The following is a 15,438-nucleotide window of genomic DNA, read 5'->3' on the forward strand; positions in this document are numbered from 1 at the left end:
ACACCCCCCACACACACCCTTTCTGCACATCCCTGCTTAATAATTAGGCTATACAATATAGCCCTTTTTCCCTAAGCGTGTATATGAGTGGTTTATAGCATTTCTCTTTGAAATATGACTTTGGGAAGCTGACATCATCCAGCAAGCAAATTTAAATGGGCAATTGTTTATGATCTGTAATATGTATTAAACACTCAGTGTTTACACACAGTTTATTTCAGCATAACTTCATATGCTTTCTTTCACAAACTGGGACAGGAAGGTCAGCCCTGTGCAGAGTTCATTTAAGTTCAAACAGAGATGAACATTATGAAATTGATTCAACTTTGTTTATTAATCTTTCCCCCTATTCTTTCATTGCAGCCCGTGTTGTTCCAGTATCTGTGGTAGTCTAATAATAAACCAAAATAATTTCCAAGAGGCAGTTTCTTCCCACCAATTTCTGCCCACATATGCCGCCACCACTAGGTGGTGTTTATCCTTTGGGTTATCTCAAGAAGTAGTGGTTGAATGTTTGTAGGATTAACAGTGGATATAAAAAGTCCACCATTAACATGATATAGCAACCAACAAAATTCAAGAAAAAAACAAGTAGAAACGTTTTAGGGAAACATGTGCAAACCCTTTTATAATGGGGCATTGTGACTGTGCTCCAAATTAATCAAACACTTTTAAACTCATGTTCAAAAGTAATTATCATACATCTGTCGTCAGTGTGATTGATTTTCTTGACATATTCTTGGTTTTATCTGACTGCTGAACCCATGAGCTGGCAAAGGAGGTACAAGATCTCATCAAAAGGTGTCGATCATTAGAGGGATACAAACGAATTTCCCAGACATGACTGTAACATGGAACACTGTGAAGGCCATCAAAAACAAGTAGAGAAAATGTAACATTACTAAGAACAGGATGTCCTTCCAAAATTGACAAAAGGACAAGAAATAAATGTATAAGGGAGGCTGCCAAGGGACCTACAGCAACGTTAAAAGAGCTGCAGGAATATGTAGCAAGTACTGGTCACTCCCTGCATTTGTCAACAAGCTCTCATGTTCTTCACGTCTTGGCCGTGTGTTAGGGAAGCTAGACGAAAGCCCTTTCGCACAAAAAACAAGAAAGATCCAAGCCCACCTAAATCACACCAAACCATGTGGCAAAATGTGTTCTTAGAATTTTTTTTTTGAAAATAACTGTAAAATATGTTTGGTGCAAAAACAAGATTATTATCACCCAACAAATACCACACCCACAGTGAAACATGGTAGTGGCAGCATGCAATCTGGCTGCTTCTCTTCAGCTGAGACTGGGACTGTATGGACTGAGAAGCCCACATTTATAGAGGTTAATCTTTATTTTATACACCAACGTCAGAAAAGACCATTTTTACCAACTAAAACCAACTAGTCATTTCAGACTTCAGCGAGTAACAAAGGTTAAGCAAGTGAATTGTTACTTACTTCCTCCAGAGTGTAACATTAGCTAAGATTCAACACCATAAATACAGTGAGAGCTGATCAGCAGCATTCCATAATGTTATGATAGCTACAGTTTTAGCTAGACAGCAGGCTGCAAGTTTTCAGAAACATTTGAAGCCTAAACTCATAAACAGAGATTTTGTTTTACTTTTTGTGATTGTCTGGTGTAGTCATAGGCCACCGGAATTGGTAAAATGAACCCAATAATAAAGAAAAGAAAAGGAAAGCAACCACCAAGAAGTTGTTTTGCTCCAATTCCCAGCTTCACCACCATGAGAAACAGGGAAGTGTCTATCTTTTTTTCATTATTTGGGATTTACAAAATAATGTTTAGTATGAATTTAATTTGCTAATCCAATAGAAAAACAATAACACTTTATGTATAATCTAAAAGGCTGGGTTTATTGTTAAATTTGTTTAAATGAGATATCATTCGACCTTTGGTAGACATTTGGTATGAGGTTTCCACAATATGCATATACACCTGTTAAGTTTACAGAGCACACCACAGTAACAACCAATGTCATAATAAACACTGGGTTGTTTTCTCATGGTTTTATTCGTTTTACATAATGAAAGGACAATGATATGATAAAGGAGGAGTGGACAGCCAACCAGTCATGGAGTACGTGTGGACAAGATAATAAATGTGTGCTGAACACCCCCTTCAATCGTGCAATCATGACAGGAATGTTCCTTGTCCCAAACTACTTATGGAGTCAGAGACAATTGATTGAAGTAAAACCAAGAATTCCTATAAGACAGATCCACAATGAAGCCTAAACTTTTTAAGAGGCTGTAAGACAACTGGTTCTCCTCTTCAACGAAGCAGTACACTGGATAGCCCTCCGAATGCAGTTTCTTTGCCAATATGGTGACCAGGGCTTTGGAGTAGCCTTTCCGTCTGTGCTCTGGGAGTGTGTACCCCATTCCCATCGCACAGTTAGAATAGGTCAATATCCATGACACCGGCTGTCCCTCTGAGTCAAGTACACAACATGAAGGGTAATTCATGATCATGTCTCTGATGTACCATTCACTGAATTCACCCATGCCAAACTTCCATGTGCTATTGACCAGAGCAACGTGAGACTCGTTAAGTGAGGACACTTGTACGGGAAACCTGTGGTAGATCAAGAGGTGGGTTTACCTTGATATTTGGTAACATTTGTATTATTTACTAGGTTCCGTTTCTTTTGAAATAGAAATACATCAGTAAAAAATATATATTTTTTAAATCTCTTCAGTATATATAGTATATATTCTGTTATTCGCAAGATAAAGAGGATGTAGGAAAAGAATAAGTACAAAATAAAATTAAAAACGGTAAATCAGTTACCTTTCAGTTGTAAGGTTAGATGGATTTTGCAGTTTCATCATGTAGCACACATGATCTTTGCTCATTGGCACGCTTCTGCTTGCTGCTTCAAACTTTAGCATCTCCTCATGGCACAGATCAACACCTGAACAGATGTTTTATAAGTTTCAGAGTTAAATTAACTTATTCAACTGGAGGAGAGCATGTTCTCCCCGTGCTGTGGGGGTTTCCTCCGGGTACTCTGGTTTCCTCCCCCAGTCCAAAGACATGCATGGTAGGCTGATTGGCGTGTCTAAAGTGTCCGTAGTGTATGAATGGGTGTGTGAGTGTGTATGTGATCGTGCCCTGTGATGGATTGGCACCCTGTCCAGGGTGTACCCTGCCTTGTGCCCGATGCTTCCTGGGATAGGCTCCAGGTTCCCCGTGACCCTGAAGAAGGAGTAAGCGGTTGAAGATGGATGGATGGATGAACTGGAGGAGAATGTACATCATGGGAGGGAGAACAACATCTCTTTGTTTTGTGAGACACTGATTATTAGGAGGCTCTTAAAATGCCATAAAGAGAGGTCTGAGAAATGAATACTTAGACAGAGGTACTGCTTCCAGTCAATAATGTCCGTCCCGACCAGTATTTTCCTGAGAGTTGTTTCATCCTTAGTAAAAATGCACATGTCCTTGAAAATGTCAGCTTTCTGTATGTGAGAGAAACAGGTCAATATGCTAAACTTATAAATATTATATATTTCCTTATATGATAAACTATGCTACACCGTAGCTACTTTTTGTTGATATTTTATACTAAAGTTATCTCATGCAATACCTCCTGCCGTTGTGGTCTGATGAGTAGCACATTAAAATCTGGCCACTGGTCCACCAGCACATCTATGGGATCAGCTTCTACTCGATTAATCATAAAAACATATCCATAGACCTAGACACATAAACCATTCCTCTTATAATGTATTCAATATAAAATATCTATAAAAGACCTATATATGTATTTAATTTATGCTTGAAATTATATATTAGATCATAACTCTAACATTGACCTCTGCGAACTGAAATGATTCATTAACCCTTATGTTCTGTTTTGGTATAAATAAACCATTCTACATTACATTTACATTTATGGCATTTGGCAGACACCCTTATCCAGAGCGACTTGCATTTATCTCATTTATACAACTGAGCAATTGAGGGTTAAGGGCCTTGCCCAAGGGCCCAACAGTGGTAGCTTGGCAGTGCTGAGGCCTGAACTCCTGACTTTCTGATGAGTAACCCAGAGCCTTTAACCACTGAGACACCACTGCTCCCAAATGTAATTTCTACTAAAGCTGAAACATGATTGTTAGTGTTAGCTGGGGTAAAGCCTCACAATCCTGACCTGTTCTAGCTGTTGTTCAGTTTTCTCTTATGGACATGAACAACACCAGCATATATTTCACTATACTGTGACTATTTTTTGCTTCCAGATTGGACGTGCTTCATTCAAACCACTTTTCTCTTGATGTGTCAGTAAACACTCAATATAAATATCGGAGTGATTTACACACAAAGACGTCAGAAAGGCTTCAGAATAGTAGAATCAGTTTTACTTTGAATCGGATGGACAAATAAATCAGTTTTTGGCATTCAGTCTTTTCTCTTCTTTAGGTTCAAAGTCAGTGTGTAACATGACTGTCAGAACAAAATCGTGTTGAACAATCTTTTACATATTTTATTTTTCTTATAGGTACAGTTAGTGACCTATGAACACTGTGCTTCCTGTATCCAAAAACTGTCACGTAATCTTCACAGATCAGTCGTTCTATAGTTATATAACAGTAGAGTTCTAGTCAAGGAGTCATAAAAGCCAATATAGATTAGTTACTGATAAACTTTAGATTTAAGATTTGATTTTTACATCATCCAGCAAACTTTTCCAATGAGCAACTGTTTAAGCCACTCGCCATAAATATATACATTACATGTCATAATTTGTGGCACTAAATTAATTTAGTCGTATTTTTCCTGTTTCCTCATTCCACTTTATCTGTCCTTTTCCCGAATACCCAAAGACTGATACATTTGTAATGATTTTTTTTTTTTTTTAAACCACACATTTCACTCTTTAATGAGTTCCCAAAACACTGATTTTCACCTGACACTAACAAACATACCCTGCATTTATAGTGCATTAACTGTGTGGTTTACAGACCTGTTGTGACTGGGGAAAGAAATGTCTGAGTGCTTCCTCAGCTTTCTTCAGCTCTTCTTTATTCAGCACCTTCATGGCTTCATAAAAATAAAATAAAAAAACATGCTTTGACATGTCAGAAATGCAGGCTATTTTTGGCACATCATTAGGCTTTTTCCAAGTCCTGCCCACTTTTTGTTTTTTCAAAATAAACAGACACCATTAGACACCTCCGACAAAAAGAACCTCTGGTCTAGCAGTGCCTCTCATCGCCATGACATGATGGAAGAGAGAGTGTGTCTGGAAATAACATCAGCTGTGTCCTCACCATAACACATAACATAATTTGCGTAACTGTGCTTCTTTGACATTTTATATAGATTGACAAATTTATTTTAAAATAAATAAATAAATAAAAAAGGCAAAACAAAACCAATAAAACAGAAAAACAAATATAAATACATAAAGAAATGAAAACAACACTTAAATTAACACTTATCAATACATTATGCTTTGTGCCCTGCGATGGACTGGCACCCTGTCCAAGGTGTACCACGCCCTGTGCCCGATGTTCCCTGGGATAAGCTCCAGGTTCCCCCGCGACCCTGAAGAAGGAGTAAGCGGTAGAAGATGGATGGATGGATGAATACATTATGCTTATGATCACGTGACCGTAGCTTACTCCAAAGTGTAATTTCTCCCAAAACGAATTATTTCAAAAATAAAATACCACTGAATGAATACTGTTAGTAATTAACGCATTTAATAATCTAGTGTAACAGCAAACACTCGCCACATATGTGTGTGGCATTAGGAGCTACTTTATAAGTCAAAGTACATACACACACACAGACACACACAGACACACACAGACACACACAGACACACACACACACGTCCTCTCTGTCTATTTGGCGTTGTGTCTTTACTGACTATATAACATACATACAATATAACAAGGTGACTTGCATGTCTGTAAATGTAATGAACTTGAGTAGCTAATACTTACATTCCCTCTCAGTCAATTTGAAAACAACCGGCGATAAACATATAAAATGCTGCTAATATTTCAAAAATCTTAGCAGAAGAGCTAGTGGTTTCAGCATACCTGTCTACCTGTTGAAGTGAGTGTAACTGGTTGGTGTCTGCGTTGTGTGTTTTCTTTTAACCAATTAAATAGGCAGACGGCAACTGGGTCGACTCTTCATTTACTCTCTGACAAAGAGATAACACAGTCTCATACAGTGTGTGCTTTCGCCCTCAACATATCTGTAAAATAAATTTCAGGTTCACTGCAATTAACACGTGCTTCAAGTTCACGGATGACGCATAAAACTAATCATAACCTTAATTAAAATGAAAACATGAAAATAATAAATCATACATGGGAAGTAATAAATAAGATTTAGAAAAAGAATGCTTGTTTAAAAGTGATTTTTAAGGCAAAGATGAAATTGGATTTATCAGAGCTTATTAAAATCCTACCTCTCCCATGCAACCACATTGCGGAAAGGGAAGAGGAGGTGCAAAGACAACAAGTTAACCTTCACACGCTGCAGTCAGAAAATTAAAGGGGAAGATGCACACATACAGACAGTCACTTCGGGTATACATTTTTTGTGTAATTCTATATATTAAATGTATGGAATACTTTCCATACCCGTAACACGTGATTGAACAAAAAGACTATCTGACTGCAGAGTCGGACAAATAAATAAAAAAATGCGGCCCATGTTGCTCCAGTATCTGTGGTAGTCTAATAATAAACCAAAATTTTTCGGCAATAAAAACGTGAACATGTTTATTTACACCAGGGAATGACAACAAAAGGTTGTAGAAATGATGGTTCTTCAGCTGTGCTGTTTACTACTGAACCCAAGAGCTGACAAAGTGTGTATGGGATCTCATCAAAAGGTGTCAATCAGGAGAGGGGTACAAAATAATTTCCAAGAGGCAGTTTCTTCCCACCAATTTCTGCCCACATAGGCCGCCACCACTAGGTGGTGTTTATCCTTTGGGTTATCTCAAGAACGAGTGGTTGAATGTTTGTAGGATTAACAGTGGATATAAAAAGTCTACACACCCATGTTAAAATGACAGGTTTTTGCACTGTAAACTAAAATAACGCAAGATAAGTCACGTCAGATATTTCTTCCACCATTAACATATAGCAACCAACAAAATTCAAGTAAAAATACAAGTAGAAATGTTTTAGGGAAACATTTGCAAACACTTTTATAATGGGGCATTGTGACTGTGCTCCGAATTAATCAAACACTTTCAAACTCATGTTCAAAAGTAACTATCATACATCTGTCATCAATGTGACTCTGATTTTCTTGACATATTCTTGGTTTTATCTGACTGCTGAACCCGTGAGCTGACAAAGTATGTACGGGATCTCATCAAAAGGTGTCGATCAGGAGAGGGGTACAAACGAATTTCCCAGACATGGCTGTAACATGGAACACCGTGAAGGCCATCAACAAGAAGTAGAGAAAATGTAACATTACCAAGAACAAGATGTCCCTCCAAAATTGACAAAAGAACAAGAAATAAATGTATAAGGGAGGCTGCCAAGGGACCTACAGCAACATTAAAAGAGCTGCAGGAATATGTAGCAAGTACTGGTCACTCCCTGCATGTGTCAACAAGCTCTCATGTTCTTCACGTCTTGGCCGTGGGGTAGGGAAGCTAGACGAAAGTCCTTTCTCACAAAAAACAAAGAAACATCCAAGCCCACCTAAATCACACCAAACCATGTGGTAAATTTAGAAAATAACTGTAAAATATATGTTTGGTGCAAAACCAAGATTATTATCACCTAACAAATACCACACCCACAGTGAAACATGCTGGTGGCAGCATGCAATCTGGCTGCTTCTCTTCAGCTGAGACAGGGACTGTATGGGACTGAGAAGCCCACATTTATAGAGGTTAACCTTTATTTTATACACCAACGTCAGAAAAGACAATTTTTACCAACTAAAACCAACTAGTCATTTCAGACTTCAGCGAGTAACATAAAGGTTAAGTAAGTGAATTGTTACTTACTTCCTCCAGAGTGTAACATTAGCTAAGATTCAACACCATAAATACAGTGAGAGCTGATCAGCAGCATTCCATAATGTCATGATAGCTACAGTTTTAGCTAGACAGCAGGCTGCAAGTTTTCAAAAATATTGGAAGCCTAAAAAGTCATTTACAGAGATCTCATTGTACTTTGTGTGCTTGTCTGGTGGTCATAGGCCACCGGAATTCGTAAAATTATATTTTAAAAAGTGTTTGAAACTTAGAAGAGCTTCTAAACAGGCATTCATGCTGCATCAATATCATCATCTGACCCATGTGAAATGTGAGCTTAAAATAATCTCAAAATAAAATGAACCTAATAATAAAGAAAAGAAAAGGAAAGCAACCACCAAGAAGACGTTTTTGCTCCAACACCCAGCTTCACTACCATGAGAAACAGGGATGTGTCCATCTTTTTTAGAGCTATCATTATGTGGAATTTACCAAATAATGTTTACTATAAATTTAATTTGCTAATCCAATAGAAAAACAATAACATTTTTTATGTATAATCTAAAAGGCTGGGTTTAGTGTTTAATTTATTTAAATGAGATATCATTCGACTTTTGGTATGGGGTTTCCACAATATGCATATACACGTGTTTAGATTACAGACAACATTAACAACTAACAACATAATAAACATTGAGTTGTTTTCTCATGGTTTTATTTGCTTTACATAATGCAAGGACAGTGATATGATAAAGGAGGAGTGGACAGCCAACCAGTCATGGGGTACGTGTGGATAACTTAATGAATGTGTGCTGAACACCCCCTTCAACCATGCAATCATGACAGGAATGTTCCTTGTCCCAAACTACATATGGAGTCAGAGACAATTGATTGAAGTAAAACAGAGCATTCCTATAAGACAGATCCTCAGTGAAGCCTAAACTGGTAAAGAGCCTGTAGGACAACTAGTTCTCCTCCTCAATGAAGCAGTACACTGGATAGCCCTCTGAATGCAGTTTCTTTGCCAATATGGTGACCAGGGCTTTGCCGTAGCCTTTCCGTCTAGGCTCTGGAAGTGTGTACATCATTCCCATCGCACAGTTAGAATAGGTCAATATCCATGACAATAAGAAGTTCAAAATTAATACTTAGACTGATGTCTGTCCTGGTTAGTATGTTCCTGAGACATGATTCGTCCTTAGTAAAAATGCTCACATCATTAAAAAAGTCTGGTTTCTGTATATGAGAGAAACAGGTCAACTATTAAAACTGAGTTATTCCTGTTATTCCTAACACGGATTATTATACTTTAAGCCCCAATCATTTGCATATTGAAGTCATCTTGTGCAAAATACTGTCATGGATTTCCCCTGCTCCAGCACTCACTTGACAGCATGCACTTCTATTGTTTCTGTTTTTCTATTGTTTCAACATATTGTGTATGTTTATTGATTCTTGATTCGCCTAGTTTGTGTTGTTTGTAGATCACTTGAACCTCGCCTGTTCTTTGACGACGTTCTTGCTTATTATTTTGGATTTGTCTGCCTGCCTCTCTTAATAAAGCTCTCAACTGCACTTGCATCCTGCATTATCCTTGCATTTGTAACAAATACCTGCTGCCATTTTGGTTTAACAAGTAGCACACTGAAATCTGGCCACCGGTCCACCAGCACATCTCTGTGGTCAACTTCTGCTCGATTAATAATAGAAACACATCCATACACCTGAAGACATAAAAAGTACAACGTCTTACTTTAGCTATTTACGTCTTTTTTCTATTAAATGTTGCATTTGAACATCTTGTAAATTTATGCCTTTTTAAAAATTTAAATCAGTTTTAAGTAAATAAATCTATACCTGTTTTCTGTAGGCTATTTTCCTTCCTTTTAAACTGCAACCCTTTCCCCCTGGGACGTGCAGAAGGGGGGGTTCTGGGGCTTCGAGCCCTTACCCTTTTTCTAAATTATTTAAAAGTGCCCTTCTCAACATTAATTAATAAACAATTATATTATGTAAAAAACATTTCAATATAATATATTAATATATATACATATATTAGTTATACTATATACATATACTAACTTTCCACTAATATGGTAAAGGTAGTCCTGTAGCCTAAGTGATATGGAAAAATTGTGATTTTATCATTAAAATCTCAATTTATCTTTTTAAAATGAAATTCAGAAGGAAAAAAAATCACAAGCTGTGAGACTAAAAAGACAGTTCAGGAAGCAGTGCTGCAGTTTTATGGAAATCAGAGTGCTGCTGCAAAATGTAAATTTAATTGTGAAATTAATAGTTTTACTGACTTTACAATAAGTGACATACAGTGGGTGTGTCACTACAGTTGTGGATGGTAATATATGTAGTAATAGATAAATAGATGTAGTTTTTTTTTTTTTCATTTCATAATGTTTAAATTTTCTTTTAAAGATTCTTTGGATTCATCTCTCCACTAAAAGTTGCGGTGTTGTTTTAATTATTTCTATGAATGTAAAAATAAAATATTGTTAGGTTATATTAGTAGTGTCATTATCATATTCATTCTTGTGACCACACACGGTCTGTTTACAATGTCTACCAGGGTGATAAGAATATACAGTTAAATTAAAGTTTACAGACCTCTTGTGACCGGGGAAAGTAATGTCTGAGTGTTTCCAAAGCCTTCTTCAGCTCCTGCTTCCTCAACACCTTCATGATTCTGCAAAGCCCCTGCTGCTCACAGTCACATATACAATGCCACTGTCACATGTTTTGTGACACTCCTAATGTCAAACATAGCAAATTACATCAGAACATGCTCTTACAGAGCCACAGTTGAGGAATAATAAAGGACATTAGACATTGGATGTTTATTAACTTCCTTTCACTTAATTCTGAGAAGAAAGAAGTACTTTTACTAGGACCACATGTAGCTACAAGTAAGCTCTCTGATTACACAGTGACTCTGAATGGCCTACCTATTTCACCATGTGCCGCAGTAAAAGACCTTGGTGTGATGATTGACTCCAGTCTTTCATTTGATACTCATGTAGACAGTATTACTATGATAGCCTTATTTCATGTCAGAAATATTGTTAAGATAAGAACTATAATGTCACTACATGATGCAGAAATATTAGTTCATGCTTTCATCACCTCTAGGTTGGATTATTGTAATGCCTTACTGTCTGGATGTTCCATTAGTAGCATAAACAAGCTTCAGTTAGTCAAGAATGCAACTGCAAGAGTCCTTACTAGAACCACAAAGTATGACCACATCACATCTATCTTATCCACAATGTATTGGCTCCCAGTAAAATTTCACATTGATTATAAAATACTACTACTGACCTATACAGCACTGAACGGTGTTGCTCCACAGTGGCTAAGTGAACTTTTGGCCTTCTATGATCCGCCACGTCTACTTCGATCAAAAGGTGCAGGCTATTTGTTGGTACCTCGAATAGTGAAGGCTAGAGCAAGGGGAAGAGCGTTCTCTTACAAAGCCCCACAGTTATGGAACAGCCTTCCAATTAGTGTTCGGGACTCAGACACAGTATCTGTGTTTAAGTCTAGGCTGAAAATATATTTGTTTACTCAAGCTTTCCATGAATAGACTTTCTTTTACGTAAAGTACACAGTCTTATCCATCAGGGGATAGTAAGCATACCTAATAATCGTTCCCTCTTTTTTACCTACCTCTCCCTCTCTCCTTCTGTCAAGCCACACCTCATTTTATGGAGATGCCAGTGATCCTGACCCTTCTGCTCTCCGGACCTGCCCGATCCATCCTGATACCCTACTTCTGGATGGAGCCCTCATCAACTGGAGGCTACAGCCTGGAGATTGCTGAGGATGGTAACGCTTGGACTGCAATTACCACATGCAGTTTTGCACTCAGGTCTCCTAAACAGTGAAGCACAACGTTTTAACTATATGTGATTTAGTGTGGATTTACTATTAAAAGTGTTCACAATAAGCAAGGCTTCAAAACAGCGAATAACACAAATGGCAGTAAAGTAACAAACTCCCTGTGAACATTTTCTTGGCGTGAACACTCCTGGATAAACCAGGAAAATACAGGGAACATGGACAAATGTAAATTTCAATTTACACTGTCCCATATCAGGGATGGCTAGCGGCCTAACCACTGCAGTCAACACCTTGGACCTGGCTGGCCCAGACCTATGCAGAACAAAAAAGACAAGAAGAGGGGGAAATGGCTTTACACTGGACTGACTCACTCCATGCAGTTAAATAAATGTCTGAGTTCTAGTTAAGGAGTCCCAAAAGCCAATATAGATATAAATAAAACTGAACTTTAGATTTAAGATTTGACTTTTACATTATCCAACAAATGTTTTCCAATGAGCAATTGTTTACACCACTTGCCATAATATATATATATATATATATATATATATATATTATATAAAGCATTACGTCATAGTTTGCGGCACTATAAGAATTTAATCGTATTTTTCCTGTTCCCTCTTTTCATTTTATCTGTCCTTTCCCTAATGCATCTATAATGACAGTTTTAAAAAAAAACCCCACACATTTCACTCCTTAATGAGTTCCCAAAACTGATTTTCCCTAACAAACATAGCCTGCATTTATAGCGCATTAACTGTGTGGTTTACAACCCTGTTGTGACTGGGGAAAGTAATCTCTGAGCACTTCTTCAGCTCCTCCTTATTCAGCACCTTCATGGCTTTATAAAAATATATTTTTTAAAAGTATTGGAGAATCCAGAGATAACCCACACGGACACGGGGAGAACATGTCAAACTCCAAACTGACAATAACCTGAACTCAGGATCAAATCGGGTACCCTGGAGCTGTGAGGCAACGACACTACCTGCAGAGATAGTATGGCATTTGAATAAGAAAACTGTCAGGAGAATTTTCATCAAATGTTATGATCAGGTGTAAACATACTCAACCTTAAGGGCCACTGTTCTTACATTCGTAATATTGGTACCCATTATACACATTTTTCATCTATATTTATAATAAACATTTTGATAGATTTATTATGTAAAACAATGTGAAGTGGCTTATGTACTACTATGTACTTATATTCAAGACTGTAAAATATAAAGCATGAAAAGATCTCATAATTATAGAGTTTTTTAACTTCTAAAAATTGAAATAAATCTACAGTAAGTCAATAATGAGGCAGAGAAAGGATAGAACAAAGCTGTATTACAGAAACCATACAGACGTTCCAGCCAGGGCTAGGTGCACCAGGAAAACATGCAGTTATGAACAGATTTGACTTCAGCATATTGTTTTTCATGTCATTTTATTTGTTATATGTTTTACAAATACTTTAACAACTACTCAGATTAGCATGGTCCTTTCAAAATAATTCAACGTTGTGATACCAGGTAAAGCTTATGCCTGTAGGACAACTGGTTCTCCTCCTCAATGAAGCAGTACACTGGGTAGCCCTCTGAAAGCAGTTTCTTTGCCATTGTGGTGACCAGGTCTTTGGCGTAGCCTTTCCGTCTGTGCTCCGGCATTGTGTACAGCATTCCCATCGCACAGGAAGCATAGCTCAATATCCATGACACCGGCCGACCCTCTGAGTCCAGCACACAACACCTGAAAGTGACCTTTCAGTTGTAAGATTAGATGGATTTTGCAGTTTCATCATGTAGCACACATGATCTTTGCTCATTGGCACGCTTCTGCTGGCTGCTACAAACTTTAGCATCCACTCGTCGCACAGATCAACACCTGAACAGATGTTTTATAGGTTTCAGAGTTAAATTAACTTATTCAACTGGAGGAATCTAAAGGAGAATGTCTAAATTCTTGACAAATTGAACGTAGGAGAATAACTTCTTTGTTTTGTGCGACACTGATTATTAGGAGGCTCTTAAAATGGCATAAAGAGAGGTCTGAGAAATTAATACTTAGATAGAGGTACTGCTTCCAGTCAGAAATGTCCGTTCCGACCAGTATGTTCCTGAGAGTTGTTTCATCCTTAGTAAAAATGCTTATGACTTTAAAAAGGTCTGATTTCTGTATGTGAGAGAAACAGCTCAACGAAAAACTAAAGGTTAGTTACACTTTGTTCGTTCTTTCAGTGCAGCATATTATACATTAAGCCAAAATCAGTTACATATTGAAGTCATCTTCTACCTGCTGCCGTTCTGGTCAGATGAGTAGCACACTGAAATTCAGCCACTGGTCCACCAGAACATCTATGGGGTCAGCGTCTATTCTATTAATTACACAAACATATCCATCTATCTGAAGACAAAAAACAAGAACAAAATAAATATACAGAGTTTTTCAATTTCCTGACTCCGTTTCCATTCGTGTGCATCAAAGGTGGTTTGGTCATGCTTAGGTCAAGGTGCTCTGGATCTCCTGTTCCCCCACTGCTACAGAGGTTCTGCTACGGTCCAAGATCAACGTGATTGTGTGATTATGGCCTCTGGCAAAGCTGTGTATCTACGGTGTACAATTTTGTCACCAGAAAAAAAGGTGAAAGCAGGTCAAAGTATCCCCACTCCCTCAAAAAGTACGGCAAAGTCCAAAGTAACAGGTAGAGCGAAGGTTTCCTGAGGAATCAAACGAAGACTTTGAACATAAACGTAAATGCTGCTTTTGTGTTTTAATCAGCTTTCATTTTTAAATTCATAACTTGAATTTACCGCTTGGTCCATTTCGGGAAATCAAATTGTGAAGGCTTAGCTCTAGGCGTTGCTTTGGTCTTCAACACCACCTGTCGATAAGGCGGACTAGCAGCAGGTAGAGATTTTGCATCGGTACTCTTCTGCTTTTCCTACAATTCCTGGATTTTCAATCTGGAATATCCAACCGAATTTGAACTACTGGATTTGTGGAAGCAAAACGAAATGGACCGAAATCTGCCTGCTAAATATCATTGGTGTTATTTTTAAACAAACTGAATATTTTGGAAAGTAACAGTCATGTAATGGATGCTTGAGGTGGATGCAATCGCAGTTAAGAGTGTTCATGGAGTGCTTATAATCCAGAGGGTATAGCAAAAACAACAACAACAACAGGCAGCAGTCAGACGATCAGGTAAGCGGCTAGAGCGGCTAGAGCGGCTTAGGTCAAGGTCAAAAGCAACTGAACATATTATTTTTACTAAAGACACAGTGCGTGAGCAGTCACTTTTAAAGGGTGGTGTGAGTGCACGTGTGATTGGAAACAGGTGTGTGTGATTAGTCCTCAGGAGAAGGTGACGTGTCTGTGTGTAATTTTGGGAGTTGTAGTCGTCGGCCATGTTTGTAGTTTGCGGTGCGTTCTGGGAAACGGAGTCGCTAGTTTGTCGTCACGTGACATGAACTTCGGAAGGTGAATATTGATTTTGAAATTTTTTAATAATGACAGTGTGAAATGTTTCCAATTGAAATATTCACAGCTTAAATATACCATGTTGAATTGCAGCTCCCAAAAATGCAAGCACTGTAAATACA

General features: G+C 37.8%; 1 protein-coding gene across 6 annotated transcripts; it reads right to left on the bottom strand.

The window, feature by feature from the left end:
* Positions 1-1,653: 1,653 nt before the first annotated feature.
* Positions 1,654-12,349, bottom strand: LOC128605225 (glycine N-acyltransferase-like protein 3). Of its 6 annotated transcripts, none has more exons than XM_053620447.1 (7): positions 11,675-12,349; positions 10,616-10,708; positions 4,991-5,067; positions 3,614-3,724; positions 3,377-3,485; positions 2,815-2,938; positions 1,654-2,598 (listed from the first exon to the last, which is right to left on the bottom strand). In XM_053620447.1, the coding sequence occupies exons 3-7, from the start codon at positions 5,063-5,065 to the stop codon at positions 2,187-2,189; spliced, it is 831 nt and encodes a 276-aa protein (XP_053476422.1). In that variant the 5' UTR covers positions 5,066-5,067; positions 10,616-10,708; positions 11,675-12,349; the 3' UTR covers positions 1,654-2,186. The 6 variants fall into 6 exon arrangements, 5 of the variants coding, with proteins under 5 accessions (XP_053476422.1, XP_053476421.1, XP_053476420.1 ...); XM_053620446.1 differs by lacking the exons at positions 10,616-10,708; positions 11,675-12,349 and adding exons at positions 6,078-6,184; positions 6,455-6,633; XM_053620445.1 differs by lacking the exons at positions 10,616-10,708; positions 11,675-12,349 and adding exons at positions 6,078-6,238; positions 6,455-6,473.
* Positions 12,350-15,438: the final 3,089 nt, after the last annotated feature.

The sequence above is a fragment of the Ictalurus furcatus genome, chromosome 3, assembly GCF_023375685.1.
Source record: "Ictalurus furcatus strain D&B chromosome 3, Billie_1.0, whole genome shotgun sequence".
Taxonomy (NCBI): Eukaryota; Metazoa; Chordata; class Actinopteri; order Siluriformes; family Ictaluridae; genus Ictalurus; species Ictalurus furcatus.

Coding starts and splice junctions, on each gene's coding strand:
- LOC128605225 (XM_053620444.1), bottom strand. CDS start 5,104: ATGTCAAAGCATGTTTTTTTATTTTATTTTTATGAAGCCATGAAGGTG. Junction 3,725..4,990: donor TCTTTCCCCAGTCACAACAG/GTCTGTAAACCA, acceptor TTATGTGTCTAG/GTCTATGGATATGTTTTTAT. Junction 2,939..3,376: donor GAAGCAGTACCTCTGTCTAA/GTATTCATTTCT, acceptor ACATCTGTTCAG/GTGTTGATCTGTGCCATGAG.